A 15,871-nucleotide genomic window follows, 5' to 3' on the forward strand; every position below is an offset into this window, starting at 1 on the left:
TTTGTTTGTATCAGAATAATGTCAACTAACGCTTATCTATGATCAACAAGTCATTTGTTTACAAAAAACCTGCATAAAACAACGCAAAACATGATTTAATCGCAAGATAACTGTATTATTTGACATGTAAGAGGTGAAGTTTTGCAAATCTCGTTCTTGTTGGTGAATAATAATATAACCGCCCAAACAACCTTAAATGGCGGTATATTGGAGTCATTATAGCGTCAGTCGTTTAGTTGGTTAGTCGGTCGGTCTGTTGCTTGTAGAGCAACCTTCTGGTGCAATTTTTAAAAGATTGTTCTGAATCTTAGTAGAAATGATCATTTTGAAGAATACAAGTGCTTAACACATTTCTGTAGTTGAAATAAGAACGAACCCGGGGCTTGAACAAGTGTATCAGCACTTAATTTAACATTTATCGCAACACTTACCAATAAAGACAAAATTAAAAGCATAAGCCTAATCATACCCAGTATCAGCATGACAGAAGTAATCTGGAACGGAATAACAAAAAAGCGTATCGATTTAAAAAGCGTCTATTCCGGCTTGATTATGTTCATTCTTTGCTCGTGATGCTCATTAACATATGAATCTTTTAATGAATAAATGTTAAGTCCTATGGCAAAGACATACGAGTACAGTGGCCTTATCATTTTAGGATGCATGTACAATTTGCAAAACTTAATAACATTCTGGTACAGGAATTTATGACTAAACATATATTGTTTTACATTATCAATATATGTGGCGCGGTTCTTATCGTTACGCCCTAGGGCCATAATTTCGTAAGTCTGAGTTAAGACTAAAAAATCATTTTTATTCCATTTCTTTCACAAAAATATATGTTAGAAGAAAGTTGCAATGAATTGAACATTTGCAATTTTGAGTCTTGAGTCTTTACTCAGACTTGACACTGTTTGTAATTATTGCCCCTTGGCCCATATTCACGAACTTCTTGAGCTTGTTTTAACTCAAACTTGGAAAAGCAAACTTTTAATATAACAGAATACGTCTATTATTTTATCATTCTGCCGAAAAGGTTTGTGAAACTCTTTGAAATAATTAATATGTTCTTCATTTTATACTTAATTATTTTCACCTTTAATGCTTTATGCTTTTGCCACAGGAATTTTCCAATGACATAAATTTTCAATTTTAAGTCTTAAACTGTTACACAAGTAGTTAGTAAATACGGGCTCTGGATCACTCAAATGAGAACTAAACTGCGGTGATAACCGACCATAAGGTAATGGCTAAATCAAGTGTATTTCAACTAAGCTATTTGTTGACCACAAGCTAGTGTGTTGTACGCCATGGAGTATAGACAAAAGCTAATGCCAGAAGCTGATCTGGTAACGTCTGAAACGGTCGTGCTCGCCTGCATTTGTTTTCAAACTATTTACAATTATTTTATTTTCTTCAAGGTATTTTCTTACGTTATAAAAACATCCTACACCCGTAGGTTCAGTTATTACGATAACTGGACAAATCAAAGTGACAAAGATAAATTTGCAACACACATAGTATCCTTAAGAACTTCCCACTGATCTCTGAAGTAATCAAACAAAGATAATTTGGTTGGCTTAAGTCAAAAAAAGAAACTTACAATATAAACAAAAATCTACCAGTCGCTTATGGCAATTTGGTTGGCTTTGGTCAAGAATAAAACTTACAATATAAACAATAGTCAAACAATCGCTTATTGCCATTTGGTTGGCTTTCATCAAGAAAGATACTATATAAACAATAATCTAGCAATCGTTGATGGCCATTTGGTTGGCTTTGGTCAAGGCAAAAACTTACAATATAGACAATCGCTAAGCAACTGTTAACGTCAATTCGGTTGGCTTTGGTCAAGAATGAAACGTTAAATATAATCAAAAGCCAAGCAAATGTTCGTGTTATGAACCACTCCTACATTGCCAGAACAACTTATTATATGAATAATAAGTTTAACCAACTAGTACAAGTTATTGGATGTTTGTTCAATGCACACCGTTTACATATATGATGTATTTGGACCGCTATGTTCTACAGGGAATCCTCATAATCCCAATATTTTTTTCTGTCTTTGAATAATATTTTCTACAGTGTTTGCAAGGTCTACAATAATGGTATCTGCGTGTTGTTTAAAGTCAAAACAGACGGACGTTGCATTAATGTTGTTGTCAAGAAGGCGTTTCCATTTCATTTGTTTTCCTTTCAACCACTCCTTACGGCATGCCCGAAAGTGATGCACGACAATTTCCATCGGGTTTGCAAATTTTCTGTAAAACATAACAAGGAGTTAAACAACTAACATATAGAATGAATAGTCAGATAGTGTAATGTGTGTACAACATTAATTTGCTTCCTCACTGTGAAGACGGCTAATTTAGATTTAGAATATTTCTTGACAAACGGAATGTCGACAGATGGCAGCTTGAGCGTCCTCATCCCCTGAAAATTAGTTGTCTTGGTCGAGTTTTACATGATCCATGCTAAGAACAACTTCTACATTTCAAATACTGTCAATGTTCTCATAGTAAATGGGTGTATTTAAACAACAATTAAAAAATGGCAAGTGCTACTGCCGCCCGAACTGTTATGCAAATCACTGATATATTTACCTTGCAATTAGATATACATTGTTTACGTATCAAAATTGTACTTAATACGAATAAAACAAGCTTACTTTACAAAGCCCGGCTTCGCGTGTAAAGAATGTGTCAACATCCTATCAACAATAACCCGATTTGGAAAGTATAACTTTTTGACTCTGTCCGCAAACGCCGGGGTGGAATTTGAGAAACGCTTTATCATTAGAGGACTCGACGAATCAGATTCCTTCCAGTTTAAGGCATGTATCTTTGTTTGAAAATGGAAACCAGCCAACTTCGGGAGTTTTGTAAGCTGTTTATCCTGTAACAAAACAATGATATCGGTCTGTAAGAAAAAAAACAATGACATCGGTCTGTAACTTAAAAAATGGTATCGGTCTGTAACAAATCAGTGATATAGATGTGTAAGAAAACAATGCCATCGGTCTGTAACAAAACAATACTATCGGTCTGTAACAAAAAATGGTATAGGTCTGTAAGAAAAAAAAATGACATCGGTCTGTAACAAAACAATGGTATAGGTCTGTAAGAAAAAAACAATGACATCGGTCTGTAACTTAACAATGGTATAGGTCTGTAACAAATCAATGATATCGATCTGTAAGAAAACAATGCCATCGGTCTGTAACAAAACAATGATACTGGTCTGTAACAAAACCTTGGTATAGGTCTGAAACGAAACAATGACATCGGTCTATAAAATAAAATACTACCGGTCTGTAACAAAACAACAGTATCAGTCTGTAACATGGCATGGTGTTGGTATAAACAGACATATAAACAGAACATACTATTAAGTTCTTCAATCCGGACAATTGTTGACTTTTTCATCTTTGTTAACTTATGCAAACACTGCCGTTTTTTTTAAATACAAAACAGGTTTCATGCGAAGTGGATGAATACTGTAATGTTAAACAAATAAAAAATGCCAATTTGCTGTTTTGAGCTTCATTTTTAAAAACACTTTCAATTCATTTCCGACAAAAAATGCCATAACTTTAGCTGTTAAGTATTTTTGGTCATTTAGTTAAAATACAAGTAATCCGTAAGCAATAGTATTTTAAATTATTTACAAAACTATTTAAGGCCACCAGGTATCAAACTTTTACAAAACGACCAATGGCTTGAACAAACAAAACTCCTTAAGCATCGAATACAGTATAAATCCTTTATTACGACAGGGCTAAATAACTCAACTTAAAAAGTTAGTACAATTTCATACTGTTATCTCCCGCATATTACAGCCACCTTGCCTATCTTTTTATATACAAAACGATGAAGTGTTGAATGAGATTAAATGTAGTATTGAACTCAAATATACATTGTTAATTGTGTTTATTCAAGTGCTTATGTCTGAAAAAAAAACCATTAGAAAACTAATTATGGTCTTCAACTCTTTCAACAATGAGTATTTTTAAAGCATTTTACCATACACATAATTTGTGCCTAAAACATTTTGTACGATGTCTTATTTGAAATACTATACTCACCATATAAGTTTTAATTGCATTTTTGAAATCAGATGTGTTTGGAATCAGAAACTCGTCGGTATCGAGCAGAGCATAGTATTTATATCCAGCGAGGCGATTTTGACAGTCAAACAAAGGAATCTGAAAAACAAACACAACTGATACATTCAAGTTCTTTGATCGCCTCAGTTACAAGCATAAACATGTATACCTTGTTTTAAATATACTATGCAGAATAACACATCATCGGTTTTGGCTATTTTTATTGAAATTACTTCTAAGCTTTGATATGTTTTAGTTAAGTGTCACTTTCTGTTACAATAATCGAATGAATGTTCTATGAAATTATGAATATGCGTTGCCTCCCCTTGCATAAGGCTTAAGCATGTAATTTTTATTTATTTAAGAAGTGTTTCTACTGAAGATCGTGGTACACGATATGGGGAAACTCCAAAACAGTCAGAATTACGCACGCAGAATCTACAACTCATTGACGTTTTCCTTCGCAGGATTCGGATTGAAATTACCTGTTCATCAGCATAGCCCTGAGAGGTCTTATCTCCTGCGGTGCGCTTTATCAACTCTGTAAGATATAATACACGTGCTAATTATATAAACAGCTATGTGTACAGTGCACAAAGTGTCCCTTAACATATCTACTACTATTGTACTAATAGTAGTCGTAAATGTACATCATACTGTTCGAAGTAATAAATCAATATCTGACGAAACAGGAGAATTAAAGAAATAGTAGAAGTAGAAGTAGTAGAAATAGTAGTAGTAGTAGTAGTAGTAGTAGTAGTAGTAGTAGTAGTAGTAGTAGTAGTAGTAGTAGTAGTAGTAGTAATAGTAGTAGTAGTAGTAGTAGTAGTAGTAGTAGTAGTAGTAGTAGTAGTAGTAGTAGTAGTAGTAGTAATAGTAGTAGTAGTAGTGGTGGTGGTGGTGGTGGTGGTGGTGGTGGTGGTGGTGGTAGTAGTAGTAGTAGTAGTAGTAGTAGTAGTAGTAGTAGCAGTAGTAGTAGTAGTAATATTAGTAGGTAGTTGTAGTGATTGTATGTAGCAGTAGTACGCAATAGAAGTAAAAAATAATAAACATATTGCAATGAAATACATTTGACATAGACGTATTTTGTAAGTTTGCAAATTCACTTACCCTTTTCAGGTAGATCAAAGCTCAATAATTTAACGAAGCCTATTTTCTCATAATATTTCAAAACGGCGAGTGCCTTTTCGTTAAGATTGTAAGTGTATGAAACAATAAGATCCGCTCCTAATAGCCTATGTACTTCAATCCATTCCAACAAATGACTGGCATTTAGTTCATGGAAAGCGATTTTGGAGCATATTGCAAGCTGGGTATGCGTTTTGGGGTTATTTAATGGTTTTTCTACGTTCATATACTGATTCTTCTGTACAGGGCAAGTTGTGTTGGGATGTGTTACGGTTATGCCTTTTACATTTGATGGATTTAAGTCAGTTAAGCAATTAAGTCTTGCGGCCCTTATTCTTGTTTTCCATCGAGGTAGGTCGGCCTCTTGTGAAATATGCCATTTTCTGCCTTTATTCTTTTTTAAAAAACAACACTTGTATGTGAATGGCCTTCGGAAGATCGCTGTGTCAATCCATCCAATCAAAGCAATGTTGTTGAAGTTATTGGTTGTCGGTTCTATGTATGTAGCAGAAGTGTTGTTTCTATACGGCTCTATATTGAATACTCTAGAACTACCCGAGGCTGTGCTTGGTTGGCTTATGTTATCCCTTTTTGTCCAGATAGCTGAATAAACGTGCATATGAAGCAAATACGCTCGGTGAAATTTTCTGCCTCTTTCCTCCGATTGCTGAAAGAAACATAGATGTTTTTAGAGAATTTTAGAAACAACTATTAATAAAATTGATGACTGCATTTCTGCAATTTTACAACTAAAATATATCAGCATTGTTATAACCACACATTTAATAAAGTTATTGAGCCATGACAGTATCAATACTATTACTTTTCAATATTTTAATTGAGTTTCTTAATTCTTCTCAGTATTCGCTGCATTGTATTAATCAAAGTGTCAATAATACCGAGTTGCTACTTTATCTCCGCATGGTTATAATGTACAACAGAGGTTTCTGCGAACCAACAGTAATCATTATCATATTTTACTATAATATACCTAATGGTGGAACAAAATTGGTTTACTAAACCGATAAAACTCGCTGTAGCCATACTTACAAAACCGGTTTAGCTTTCTAAACAGAGTATCTTTATAATGACTATTTAAGGTTATAGATTTTCGATTAAAATATCCTTCTGTTTACATTTGCAATCTGAGCACCATGGCCATTTCCCATCGAGCATTCTCGGATGCATATGGAGTGTGTACAATCTCAGAATCTTCACATTTTATTACGTTGCAAGTCGATGGCGTAGTATTTTCAATATAGCACTTAAAAACTTTTCAATCATTATTATCCATTTTATTTTTATGAACTACTTCTACTAATGGATCCATCCGAAGTTGTTTTCGATTGAAAATGGCCGAGGTGTTTCGACTATTTACCTTTAGTATATTGAGATCAGTACTCTGCGACGTTTCAGCTACCGAACGGTTTTTGGCATCACCAAATTTGCTACTTTTTGTCTAAAATTACAGAAAACGACTTTATATTGTTAAGCTTAACTTTTTCCTCAAATCCAAACTTTGCTAGCAGAAATTGTGCTCGCTTATCATTTTGACATTGGTATTTGTAAGAACAAATCAATATAAAACTACTTTTATAAAATAACGCCAAAACGTTCTGAATCAAACGTATAACTTTTGTGAATACTATTATGCAAACCAATTAAAACAAAACACATTAAAGTCAATGTGTGGAAGCGAAAAAAGGTTCTTCTTTTTTAATGTCACTTAGAACCTTTTCACAGTTACCCCTCGAAGAAGTTAATAAAAATATTAGATTTTGAAAGTTTGTCGAAGTTAAAACCGAAACCTCATTTGGAGATAACCCTAAGAGCGGCTTATTGCAAACGACATAACTGGTAATCTTTCAACATCATGTGACATATGACATTCAATGGGTCCAAACAACTGATTCTTAAAAATAGACAAACGTCGTAAACAATTGATGTCAAACTATATTCAATGACATGTACATGCACATATCGTCCGGTTAATACTCGAAGGTACCTATATCTTATATGTATATGTTAGAGCTCATTTTGGCGATCTACGAAAAATGGAGAGAGCGCAGCTAGGCAGCAGACCGAGAAAGCTCGCACTTTTCTCTTTTTAACTTATGTGGTGTTCGCATGTATTTGACCCACTTACTCTGCTCTTTGTTTAGTCATGTGGTATTTTGGCGCGCAAGGTAAACCGCCCAGGCTTTAGTGTCCTTTATTGAGTGTTAAGCGATTTGAAATCGTCGCGGTTTTGTGCATATGCTATGAAAGCAAATAAAATGGATTAATGTTTGTAAAAAAATGGAAAAGCACCGAAACATGAACATATATGATACCTTTTGTTTAAAAATAAACTTATTGTTGATATTTAGAATACGTAGGTATGTTTGCATAGTACAGAACTTTACTGGGATGACACCTTCAAATGTTTTTGTTTTTATGATGATAAAACAAAGTGTTGCACATTTTGGTACTGGATATGCTAGATTGGTTTTATATAATAAAGAACATTTTAAAGGAGAAAACGAGAATGAGAATTGGTGCATTGTCAATTCATTATTTGATTGTGCACTAAATAGTAATACGATTTAATAGCGGTTCACACGTCTATTTAGAATTCGGGTTTAAGACATAAGCTTCCACTTCCTTCAGACACCATAACCCATAACTATCAATTATAGTGACTTCGCAGAGGGCAGGGCGATAAATGAAAATAGACGTATATACCAAATCATGTAGACCAACAAAATACTCTCTACGGAAAATGTGCGAACACCAAATTTTATTATCGCTTGATCCTTAATGGCATTATCCCCACACTTATCATAGAAGAACATAGCTTTCATTATGCAGAAGGTAAAAGCATGTATGAATATACAACGCATATGTACCTGTTTGTCTTGCAATGATGAGTTTACAGCATAATTCTTCCCTACTGCGCTGAAGTAAATAGTCTGGAAATGAAAAGATAAGGGCAAGATGTTCATAATATCGACACGTTGCAGAAATTATTTTCAGGATTATGATTAAGACTTTTACACAGGTATGCATGTCCAACGGTTCAAAGTTAGCTGTATTATAATTCTTTTTTTTCGTAACCAACAACACCTTGCATTTACGAATACTACTTTTCTTTCTTTCTTCCTTCTTTCTTTGGATTAAAATCTTATTTAAATATTTGATTAAATGTGAACTCGTTGCTATATAATTGTAAAATCTGATTACGACTGGACATTGTACTCTATGTATTGCACATTGCTGCAGTATAAACTGTTTTAAAGATTGCATCCCTAAATAAGATCGTGAAGCCCGTTGCCATCTTGACAAAATCGCAATACTTGTGCACGTGTTGATCAATACCACGTTTTGAAGATTTGACCGTGGGCTTTACCAGCGTTTCACTAGTATTTGCTTATAAATACAAATCATATGCTGATTATTTTTTTGATTGCTTTTTGAAGAAATCAGTGGGTATCTTGTTGTTGTTTCAGTAAATGTCGCAAAAACGTATAAACAACAATCAGTGTGTAATAGGCAGCACTTAACAAACGGTACAATGTTGATAAGTGATACAATGCAGTAAGGAGAAGGAGTATACGCAAATAATAATTTCAAATTTTCTTTTTTTTGCACCAGTATATAAAGTTAGTACTAATGTTAAAGACAAGAGAATTATCTCATATAGCTGTTTAATAATCTAACTGTTTAATCAATAGTTTGTTGATGTTTCTTTCTCGAATCACATTCTACACGTGTTCCGCAAATACTGAAAAAGTTAGGAAACAAAGGAAAGCAGTATACCAAAATAGTTGTTACAAACACTAAAAATACTTTTCTAGTACAGTCGAACCCTTCGGCTGTAACAACCAAGGACCGGCGAAAATACCTCCAGCCTCGAAAAACAGGGGACAGCTGATGCCACCCAATTTGATCCCATATTGAATGTGAATATGACTTTTGGAAAATGATTTGAGAAGTGACATAAACAAAAGTAAATCCTCAATCCCCAGTAGGAAATGCCAGTAAAAACGAAGCTGTTCAAGTTCGGTTAAAGATTTCAACAGTAAGACTTACATTGTTGATGTTATAAGTGACAAATTCAGATGAGATCAATAACATATCTCCAATCACAAAAACTATTCCAAGTATGACTACTGCATGGTAACATCCAAAAGTTCTGTATCTCTCTTCAAACTTCTCATACACCATTTTAAAGCCGGTCCGAAGACAATATTATAAAAATTAACCACACATCAACAATTTTATGAACATCGTTAGAAATGAACCAAAATATTGGATCATTCAAAGGTCTATTTTATAAGTTTGTAAACGACAAGAGTTGTATTTGCATTGCCTCAGAGTTAATTTGCACAAGGACACGGTCAGTCGTTTTAACTGAACGCAATATTTGTTTTTCATTGACCACAGTATTGGACTTTTACATTAGACCAAATGACATATTTCAAACGGGATTGTCAGTAGTGAGTTAAATGAGTTGCAATTACATTATAGATGGGAACGAGGATATTGAATATTATTTAGGATGTTAACACGAACCATTGCTGACAATACTGAAATGTAGTACCCAGTCTTCCACTAGAATAATTCTATTTAAATGTATTAGACCAACTCACAGATAGGATATTGATTTAAATATAATAGACGTTAGTATAAGCAAAATCTAAATAATATTTAGGCTGAATTGTATTACCCAAAAAAGAAATTTAATGTTATCTAGGCTTCATTTTATTACCCGAAAAGCAAAAACATGTTATCCAGGCTTTGGCTTAATTTATTGGCCGAACAGAAAATAAAATGTTATTAGGGCGTTGTAAAACCCCAAAAGAAATTGAATGTTATGTATGCTTTAAATTATAAGGAGAAAGGAAATGAAAAGGTTATTTGTCTTTAATTTATAACCTGAAAATTAATAAATTGTTATGTAAGTATTCATTTAATACAAAGAAAGAAATGAAATGTAATTCAGGCTTTAAATTATTTCCAGAAAATAACTATTATAAAGGTTTTACTTAATTACCTGAAAAGAAATGAAATGTTATAAAGGCTATACTAGTCTCTGTATTATTTTCTACTAAATCAGACTTAATGGCTCGAACAAGGTAGATGTTCATCGAACAAAGCCGGAATAAATTATAGGTCGTCATATGTCTTCACACTTTTCATGAAGCTAAACGAACGTTCTGCAATGGCAGTCGAAACTTGCATTCATACTTAAATGGGGGGTCATCATGATACGTTTGTGTAAAAATATGTGTGCAAATGTATAAACTATATTGTCTTTCACAGGGCGATTGCCATCACGACTATGTTTCTAACGACTCAATTCAGAATGGAACTCTTCCAGAGATTTCGCCGGTAGATCACGCTCAACGTCACACATCCTGACTGCACAATGACATATAATTCAGGCGACCGATTTCACTGAGAATAAGATATTGTGCCTTGACCCTGTCGCCATTTTATATAAGCCGGTCTGCTAATTCCATCGAAAGTGATCAACAAACGGTAAATATAGGTTTCGTCGCCATACCTCTGTGAAATAGTGCATGCAGGCGAATTTTGTTGATGCTGCTAACGACGAGTGTTGAATGCAATTGAACGTGATGGTTCAACACTTTCTTTATGGGCCATGTCGACGGATTTGTTGGTTGACGAATGGGCATTCTTACTGCTGGGTCGTTCCGTTCGGCTGCAACCTGTCGAATTATCGTTCTTTTACGTCTTCAACCAGATTCCATGTTTTGTTCTGAAGCATCAAGGTTAACGACACCAAACATGACAAAACAGTGTATTTCGAATTTATTTCATTCTTAGTTTTAGGATTTCTCAAAATATATTTTGTACACGTTCGAACGTGCGTAAGCCTAGCAACGCGCCTGGTTGTCAAGTTATCATAATTTGTCGAAGCGGTCGTCCATCAGTTCAGTTTTTATAAATCTGTAATAACCAAAGAGTTTTTTTGTTCCAAACTCATTAATGATGCACTCTAACTATAAATCTTTGAGCACTCACCAGTCATTTAGTAGTTGTGCATTTTCAGCTATTAAATACACGGTTACAATCTTGTTATCATTAATTAATATTTACCGTAAATGCATTTCATTTGTATTTAAAAAGTAGTTAATGTCTAATCATTCAAACTTTATGTTTGTTAGACATGTGTATGTCTTGATTTAAAATGAGAGTGTCACTTTAACTGGTCAGAAGCCAAAACGTTAACAAAATATATGACCAATAATTACGTTGGCATTTGTTGTCCTTGCTCTCAGAGTTTGTCTCAGAGTGTGTCAATTAATAAAGTACCTGTATGTTGTACCGCTTGGTGATAAACAAATAACAGAATAAATAAATAGAAAATATGAGAGTTATTTTTTCCTACGGAACATTATAGTTAGGCGTAACAGAGATCGTTCATTCCGGCTTCCCGAATGTTTTCACAGTTATTGTCCATTTTGCCATTTTGTTATCGAAAACAACCTTGAATGTATGCCGGTACATCAGTTCTAATATATCGTACATTTTGAATATATCATTAATTAAATATTAAAATGTTTTTATTTTTCGAATTCTGGGCTAGTCGCTGAAGTTTTAATTATTATAATTCTTTAAACGAAACGTGCAATATTTTATTCTACAAACGCATGCCAACATATCGGGAACGCTATATAATGGAGAATTGTGAACATGTGGGATTTGGCCCCGTATGGCTGTGTTAAAAATGGTGTGCGCTTTACCGTCTAACTAAAAAAATGAAAGATACTTGGACTTTAACTGCACTTATCTCGACTGCAATTTAATCTTCCGCAATTATATAACTCATTGTCATGTGTCTGTTTATTATTGTTTAAGTGTCAACTATTTCCAAGAGGAAGTTATCTCAGTATTGATAAATTGTTCAAATGCAGATGTTTTCAATGTGTAGATATCTGATAGAAAGTGAAGGAAAATTAAGCCCGTATTATTTATTTCTTATTGACAACTCGTCGTGAGTACATTATTTCCTCTAAGAGTGCTTGTTTTTTCTTTTGACGTAAATTTTGAGTATGGAGTTTTGACAGAAAACTGTATTATATGGTATTAAACTGTACATATTTCATATATGCCATCAATAACGTATTAAATCAAACCTCATTTAAACGTAGGAGCGCTATTTGCAAATATTCGATGTATAAAGAATAGTGTTGGCCCTCCGGATAGTAACCACGTTCAATAACTTAACTCATTAAGCCGTAGTCTGGAATTGATACCTAGACTTCTTGATAATAACCATTACAATTGTGCTAAATAGACAGCTAATCCAGTTATAACTTATTATTCTAAGACTATTATACTTTTTAGGTATCTGAACTCGCCATGAGTAGCATGGATACGAATAAAGCGTGTGTGGCTGTTCTTATTTTGCTGATTGGTGGAATAAAGGCCTACATTTACAAAGACAACGTTAGAACGAATACAATTACACATTCAGCTCACGAAACAGTCTCTTTTGCCACAATACAAATAGCGGATAATAATGTTGATGTATTGCAGCGTAAAGAAACAAATCCAAAGATTCGGTCAAACGGTCGTGTGAGAAAATCATGGATATGGAACAACACCGAAACAGCTAAAACAAATGGCGTACAGAAAGCAAATACACATGGTTTTGATATGTATGTACCCAAAACAGCAAAGTGTAATATTTCGGTAACTCGAAGGTCAGTAAACAGATTTCGGCATCTGGTATACAGAGAACAAAGTAATTACGTTTATCTGAAACTGATACCGGCTTTGGAATCAGGCATAACGTTAACGAAAGGGAAATGGATAATTTCTGAGAACATTTGGATATGGACATTTTGGGGCAAGGAAGGCGCAGTGGAGTTTCTGAAATGGCCAAGAGAATTTGGCGTATGGTCGATGGGTTTATTGTATGAATATGTCTATAGAGAGCCTATAGAAATAACATTGAAAAGGGATCATGGCAATTGCTCAAATTTGGAAGTTGGAAATAAGAACGATGACCAAATAATTGCCGACGCTTTGCTTAATTTATCATTAGAAATGATGTCCTTAAACAAAGACAAGTATGGACCAAGTTACTTTTGCTATGCAAAGAGGAAGATAATTGAGCCGTATATACTATGCAAACACATTGTGTGTCCGATCGAGGGTGTGACACACTCATGCTGCAATTACGTCTACAATCAATCAAAAGGAGGAAGAGTCATGCAATGCAAAGAAGTCGAATTTGATTATGACGATACGTGGTGGATATATCCAAGTGTAGTCTCAATAGTTTTGTTCATATACTCTCCTATTTTCTTTATGTTTGTTTTGTACAAATGTTCGGAACGGAAAACGGGGCGTATTCGGTTGAGCGTATTACAAGAACTAGTAGGAAACATAAATACAGAACCAGATGACTCAGAAACGCATGAACACGATCCAGAAGAATGCATTTTATTTGAAGATGTTAAGCACGTCACGTTGCAAAACACTATATGCATGCCATTTACTGCTTTTAAGAGCGACTCGGTTTGCCTCACTAACTGCTTCAATTGCCTAGTAAAACTAATAACTCCAGTATTAAGCCTATTCGTCATTGGCATGCAAATATTTGTAGATTATAATTTGTTATATGGTTTTGTAATTGACTGCGTTGACTCGGGTGTACCGATGGGGTTTCGCTCAATACTGACTGGCTACAGAAAAAGTAAGCACAATTTTTTACCATATGTCGGCGGCCCTTATGTAGCTTTATCGTGCTATGTTGGCGTAACATGGGTCATGGTCGTGTCTACAAGCTCTATATCAAGGCTTTTGTGTAATGCCGTTGCAGAAAAGAGATTGGAAAACCATGAACTCGAATCATCGCCACTTTTTCTTTCATTGCGAAACGTCAGTATCTTTGGTACCGTTACCATAGAGGGAAGCAAAGGCTTCCGGAGACTTTACAATCTCTTCCTTGGTCAGTTTTATATGATTTTGAATAGTAAGTTTTGGAAACATATTTTTCATATTCAAACGAGCAGGTGGTATAAATGTACTAGAAAAATTATGCTTTTCCCCTTGTTTCCTCTTTATTTGGTGTTTTGTGCGTTAGAAATTTTGTTGTCATTATTTTTTTATGGAATGCCTATGGTTTCCTTTGGGTACATAGTGATCAAGGCATACTGCCTGCATTTCGGTCGCGGACTTAAGCGCACATGTGGCAACAGTATCTGCATGAATATATTCACAATATGCATTATTTTCGCAGTCCTGTATTTTCTTCTAATGTTTGCAACTATATTTTCGGACGCAACAACACTCTTTACACGCGTAATTTTTTTCACGTTCACTGGACTAATAGTATTTCCAAAAACAGCGTATGGGTATATCATATTTTGCTTCACCGTTTTCTACTATCTTTGGGAAAGCTTCAATGATTTCTCTCTGCTGTATACACGACTTTTTAAGGACATAATCAGGTTAACTAAGTCTATACAGCGGGCAAATGCCAACAATAACAAAAAAGTACTTTTCAAGCATAATCAAAAATGGGGAATAAGAGAGTCCCTTTTCGAACTAGTAATAGAAAACCACTGCCCTCGCAGAAAGTTATTGTTTACAACGCTTCTCCGAGCGTTCGTTGTTCTCGGCTTACTTGGTATTTGCATTAACATGCTTCTGAAAACGGACAATTTCCGAGAACTTCATGTCATAATGCACGTTGGTACGGCTTTGTTTATCTGCGCTTTACCGCAGATAGTGAAACGTGTTTGCAACAAAGGAGACAGCTATAGCGTCATAACTCATCACAAAAAAGCGTTAGTCGTCACAATAAAGTCGTACCTTGGGTACTTCGATGAAGATTATGATACTGATAGTGGTGGTTCAGTATGAACTTTGCATTATCTTTTTGTGTTTCTGTTATTTGCAGTTAATATTTGACTCTGTATTTTATGATGCATTTTGCGATTTTCGATTGGTGTAGATTAGTGTTTGAGTGATAATGTTTATGGGTGTAATGTAAATAATAAGTGTTAATCTCTTTATTTTGGCATTTTCTTACTCTTCTATTCCTGGTTTTTAATTTGATTCAATCTTATCTACAATATTTTAGCATACTTCTGTAATTTTAGTTATTGTACATAAAGATAAGTTTTTTACAATGTTATGTATGTCATTAAAATATCATAATTTTCTTGCCGTTTCTATTGTTTATGCATTTGTGTACAGCTGACAAACATTTATGTTTATTTACAGAATAATGGAATTTCATTTCATGCTTTCCAGTGGTTTATTTAAGTATAGCGGTGAATTGAACGGTGAGTTTATTAAGATGTAATTATACTGTTTAATCAGATTTTACCCGTTTCATTTTAAGGATGATAACATAAACGCCTACAATGCCGGGAAATAATGTAATGACGTCATTAAATTTCGTTTTCGGTATGACGTCATTTGGTTAACATTTCGCACGGGTTTCCTTTTAAATATCAATTAAATTTAGTTTTTGTTAAATTTGAAGCATGAAACAAACCAAAAAAGTTTGTTTCAGTCATTGACTACAATATGTATATCATCTCGTGGTAAAAAAAGTATATATTACTCTCGTGACAAAGCCACTTGTGTAAAATTACTTTGGGT

At 34.2% G+C, this 15,871-nt stretch overlaps 1 protein-coding gene across 1 annotated transcript; it reads left to right on the plus strand.

Moving 5' to 3' along the window:
- The first annotated feature begins 12,097 nt into the window (after positions 1 to 12,097).
- Positions 12,098 to 15,419, plus strand: LOC128233883 (uncharacterized). The gene is made up of 2 exons (XM_052947756.1): positions 12,098 to 12,242; positions 12,596 to 15,419. The coding sequence occupies exon 2, from the start codon at positions 12,611 to 12,613 to the stop codon at positions 15,122 to 15,124; it is 2,514 nt and encodes an 837-aa protein (XP_052803716.1). The 5' UTR covers positions 12,098 to 12,242; positions 12,596 to 12,610; the 3' UTR covers positions 15,125 to 15,419.
- The last annotated feature ends 452 nt before the right edge of the window (positions 15,420 to 15,871 follow it).

The sequence above is a fragment of the Mya arenaria genome, chromosome 5 (assembly GCF_026914265.1).
Source record: "Mya arenaria isolate MELC-2E11 chromosome 5, ASM2691426v1".
Classification (NCBI taxonomy): domain Eukaryota; kingdom Metazoa; phylum Mollusca; class Bivalvia; order Myida; family Myidae; genus Mya; species Mya arenaria.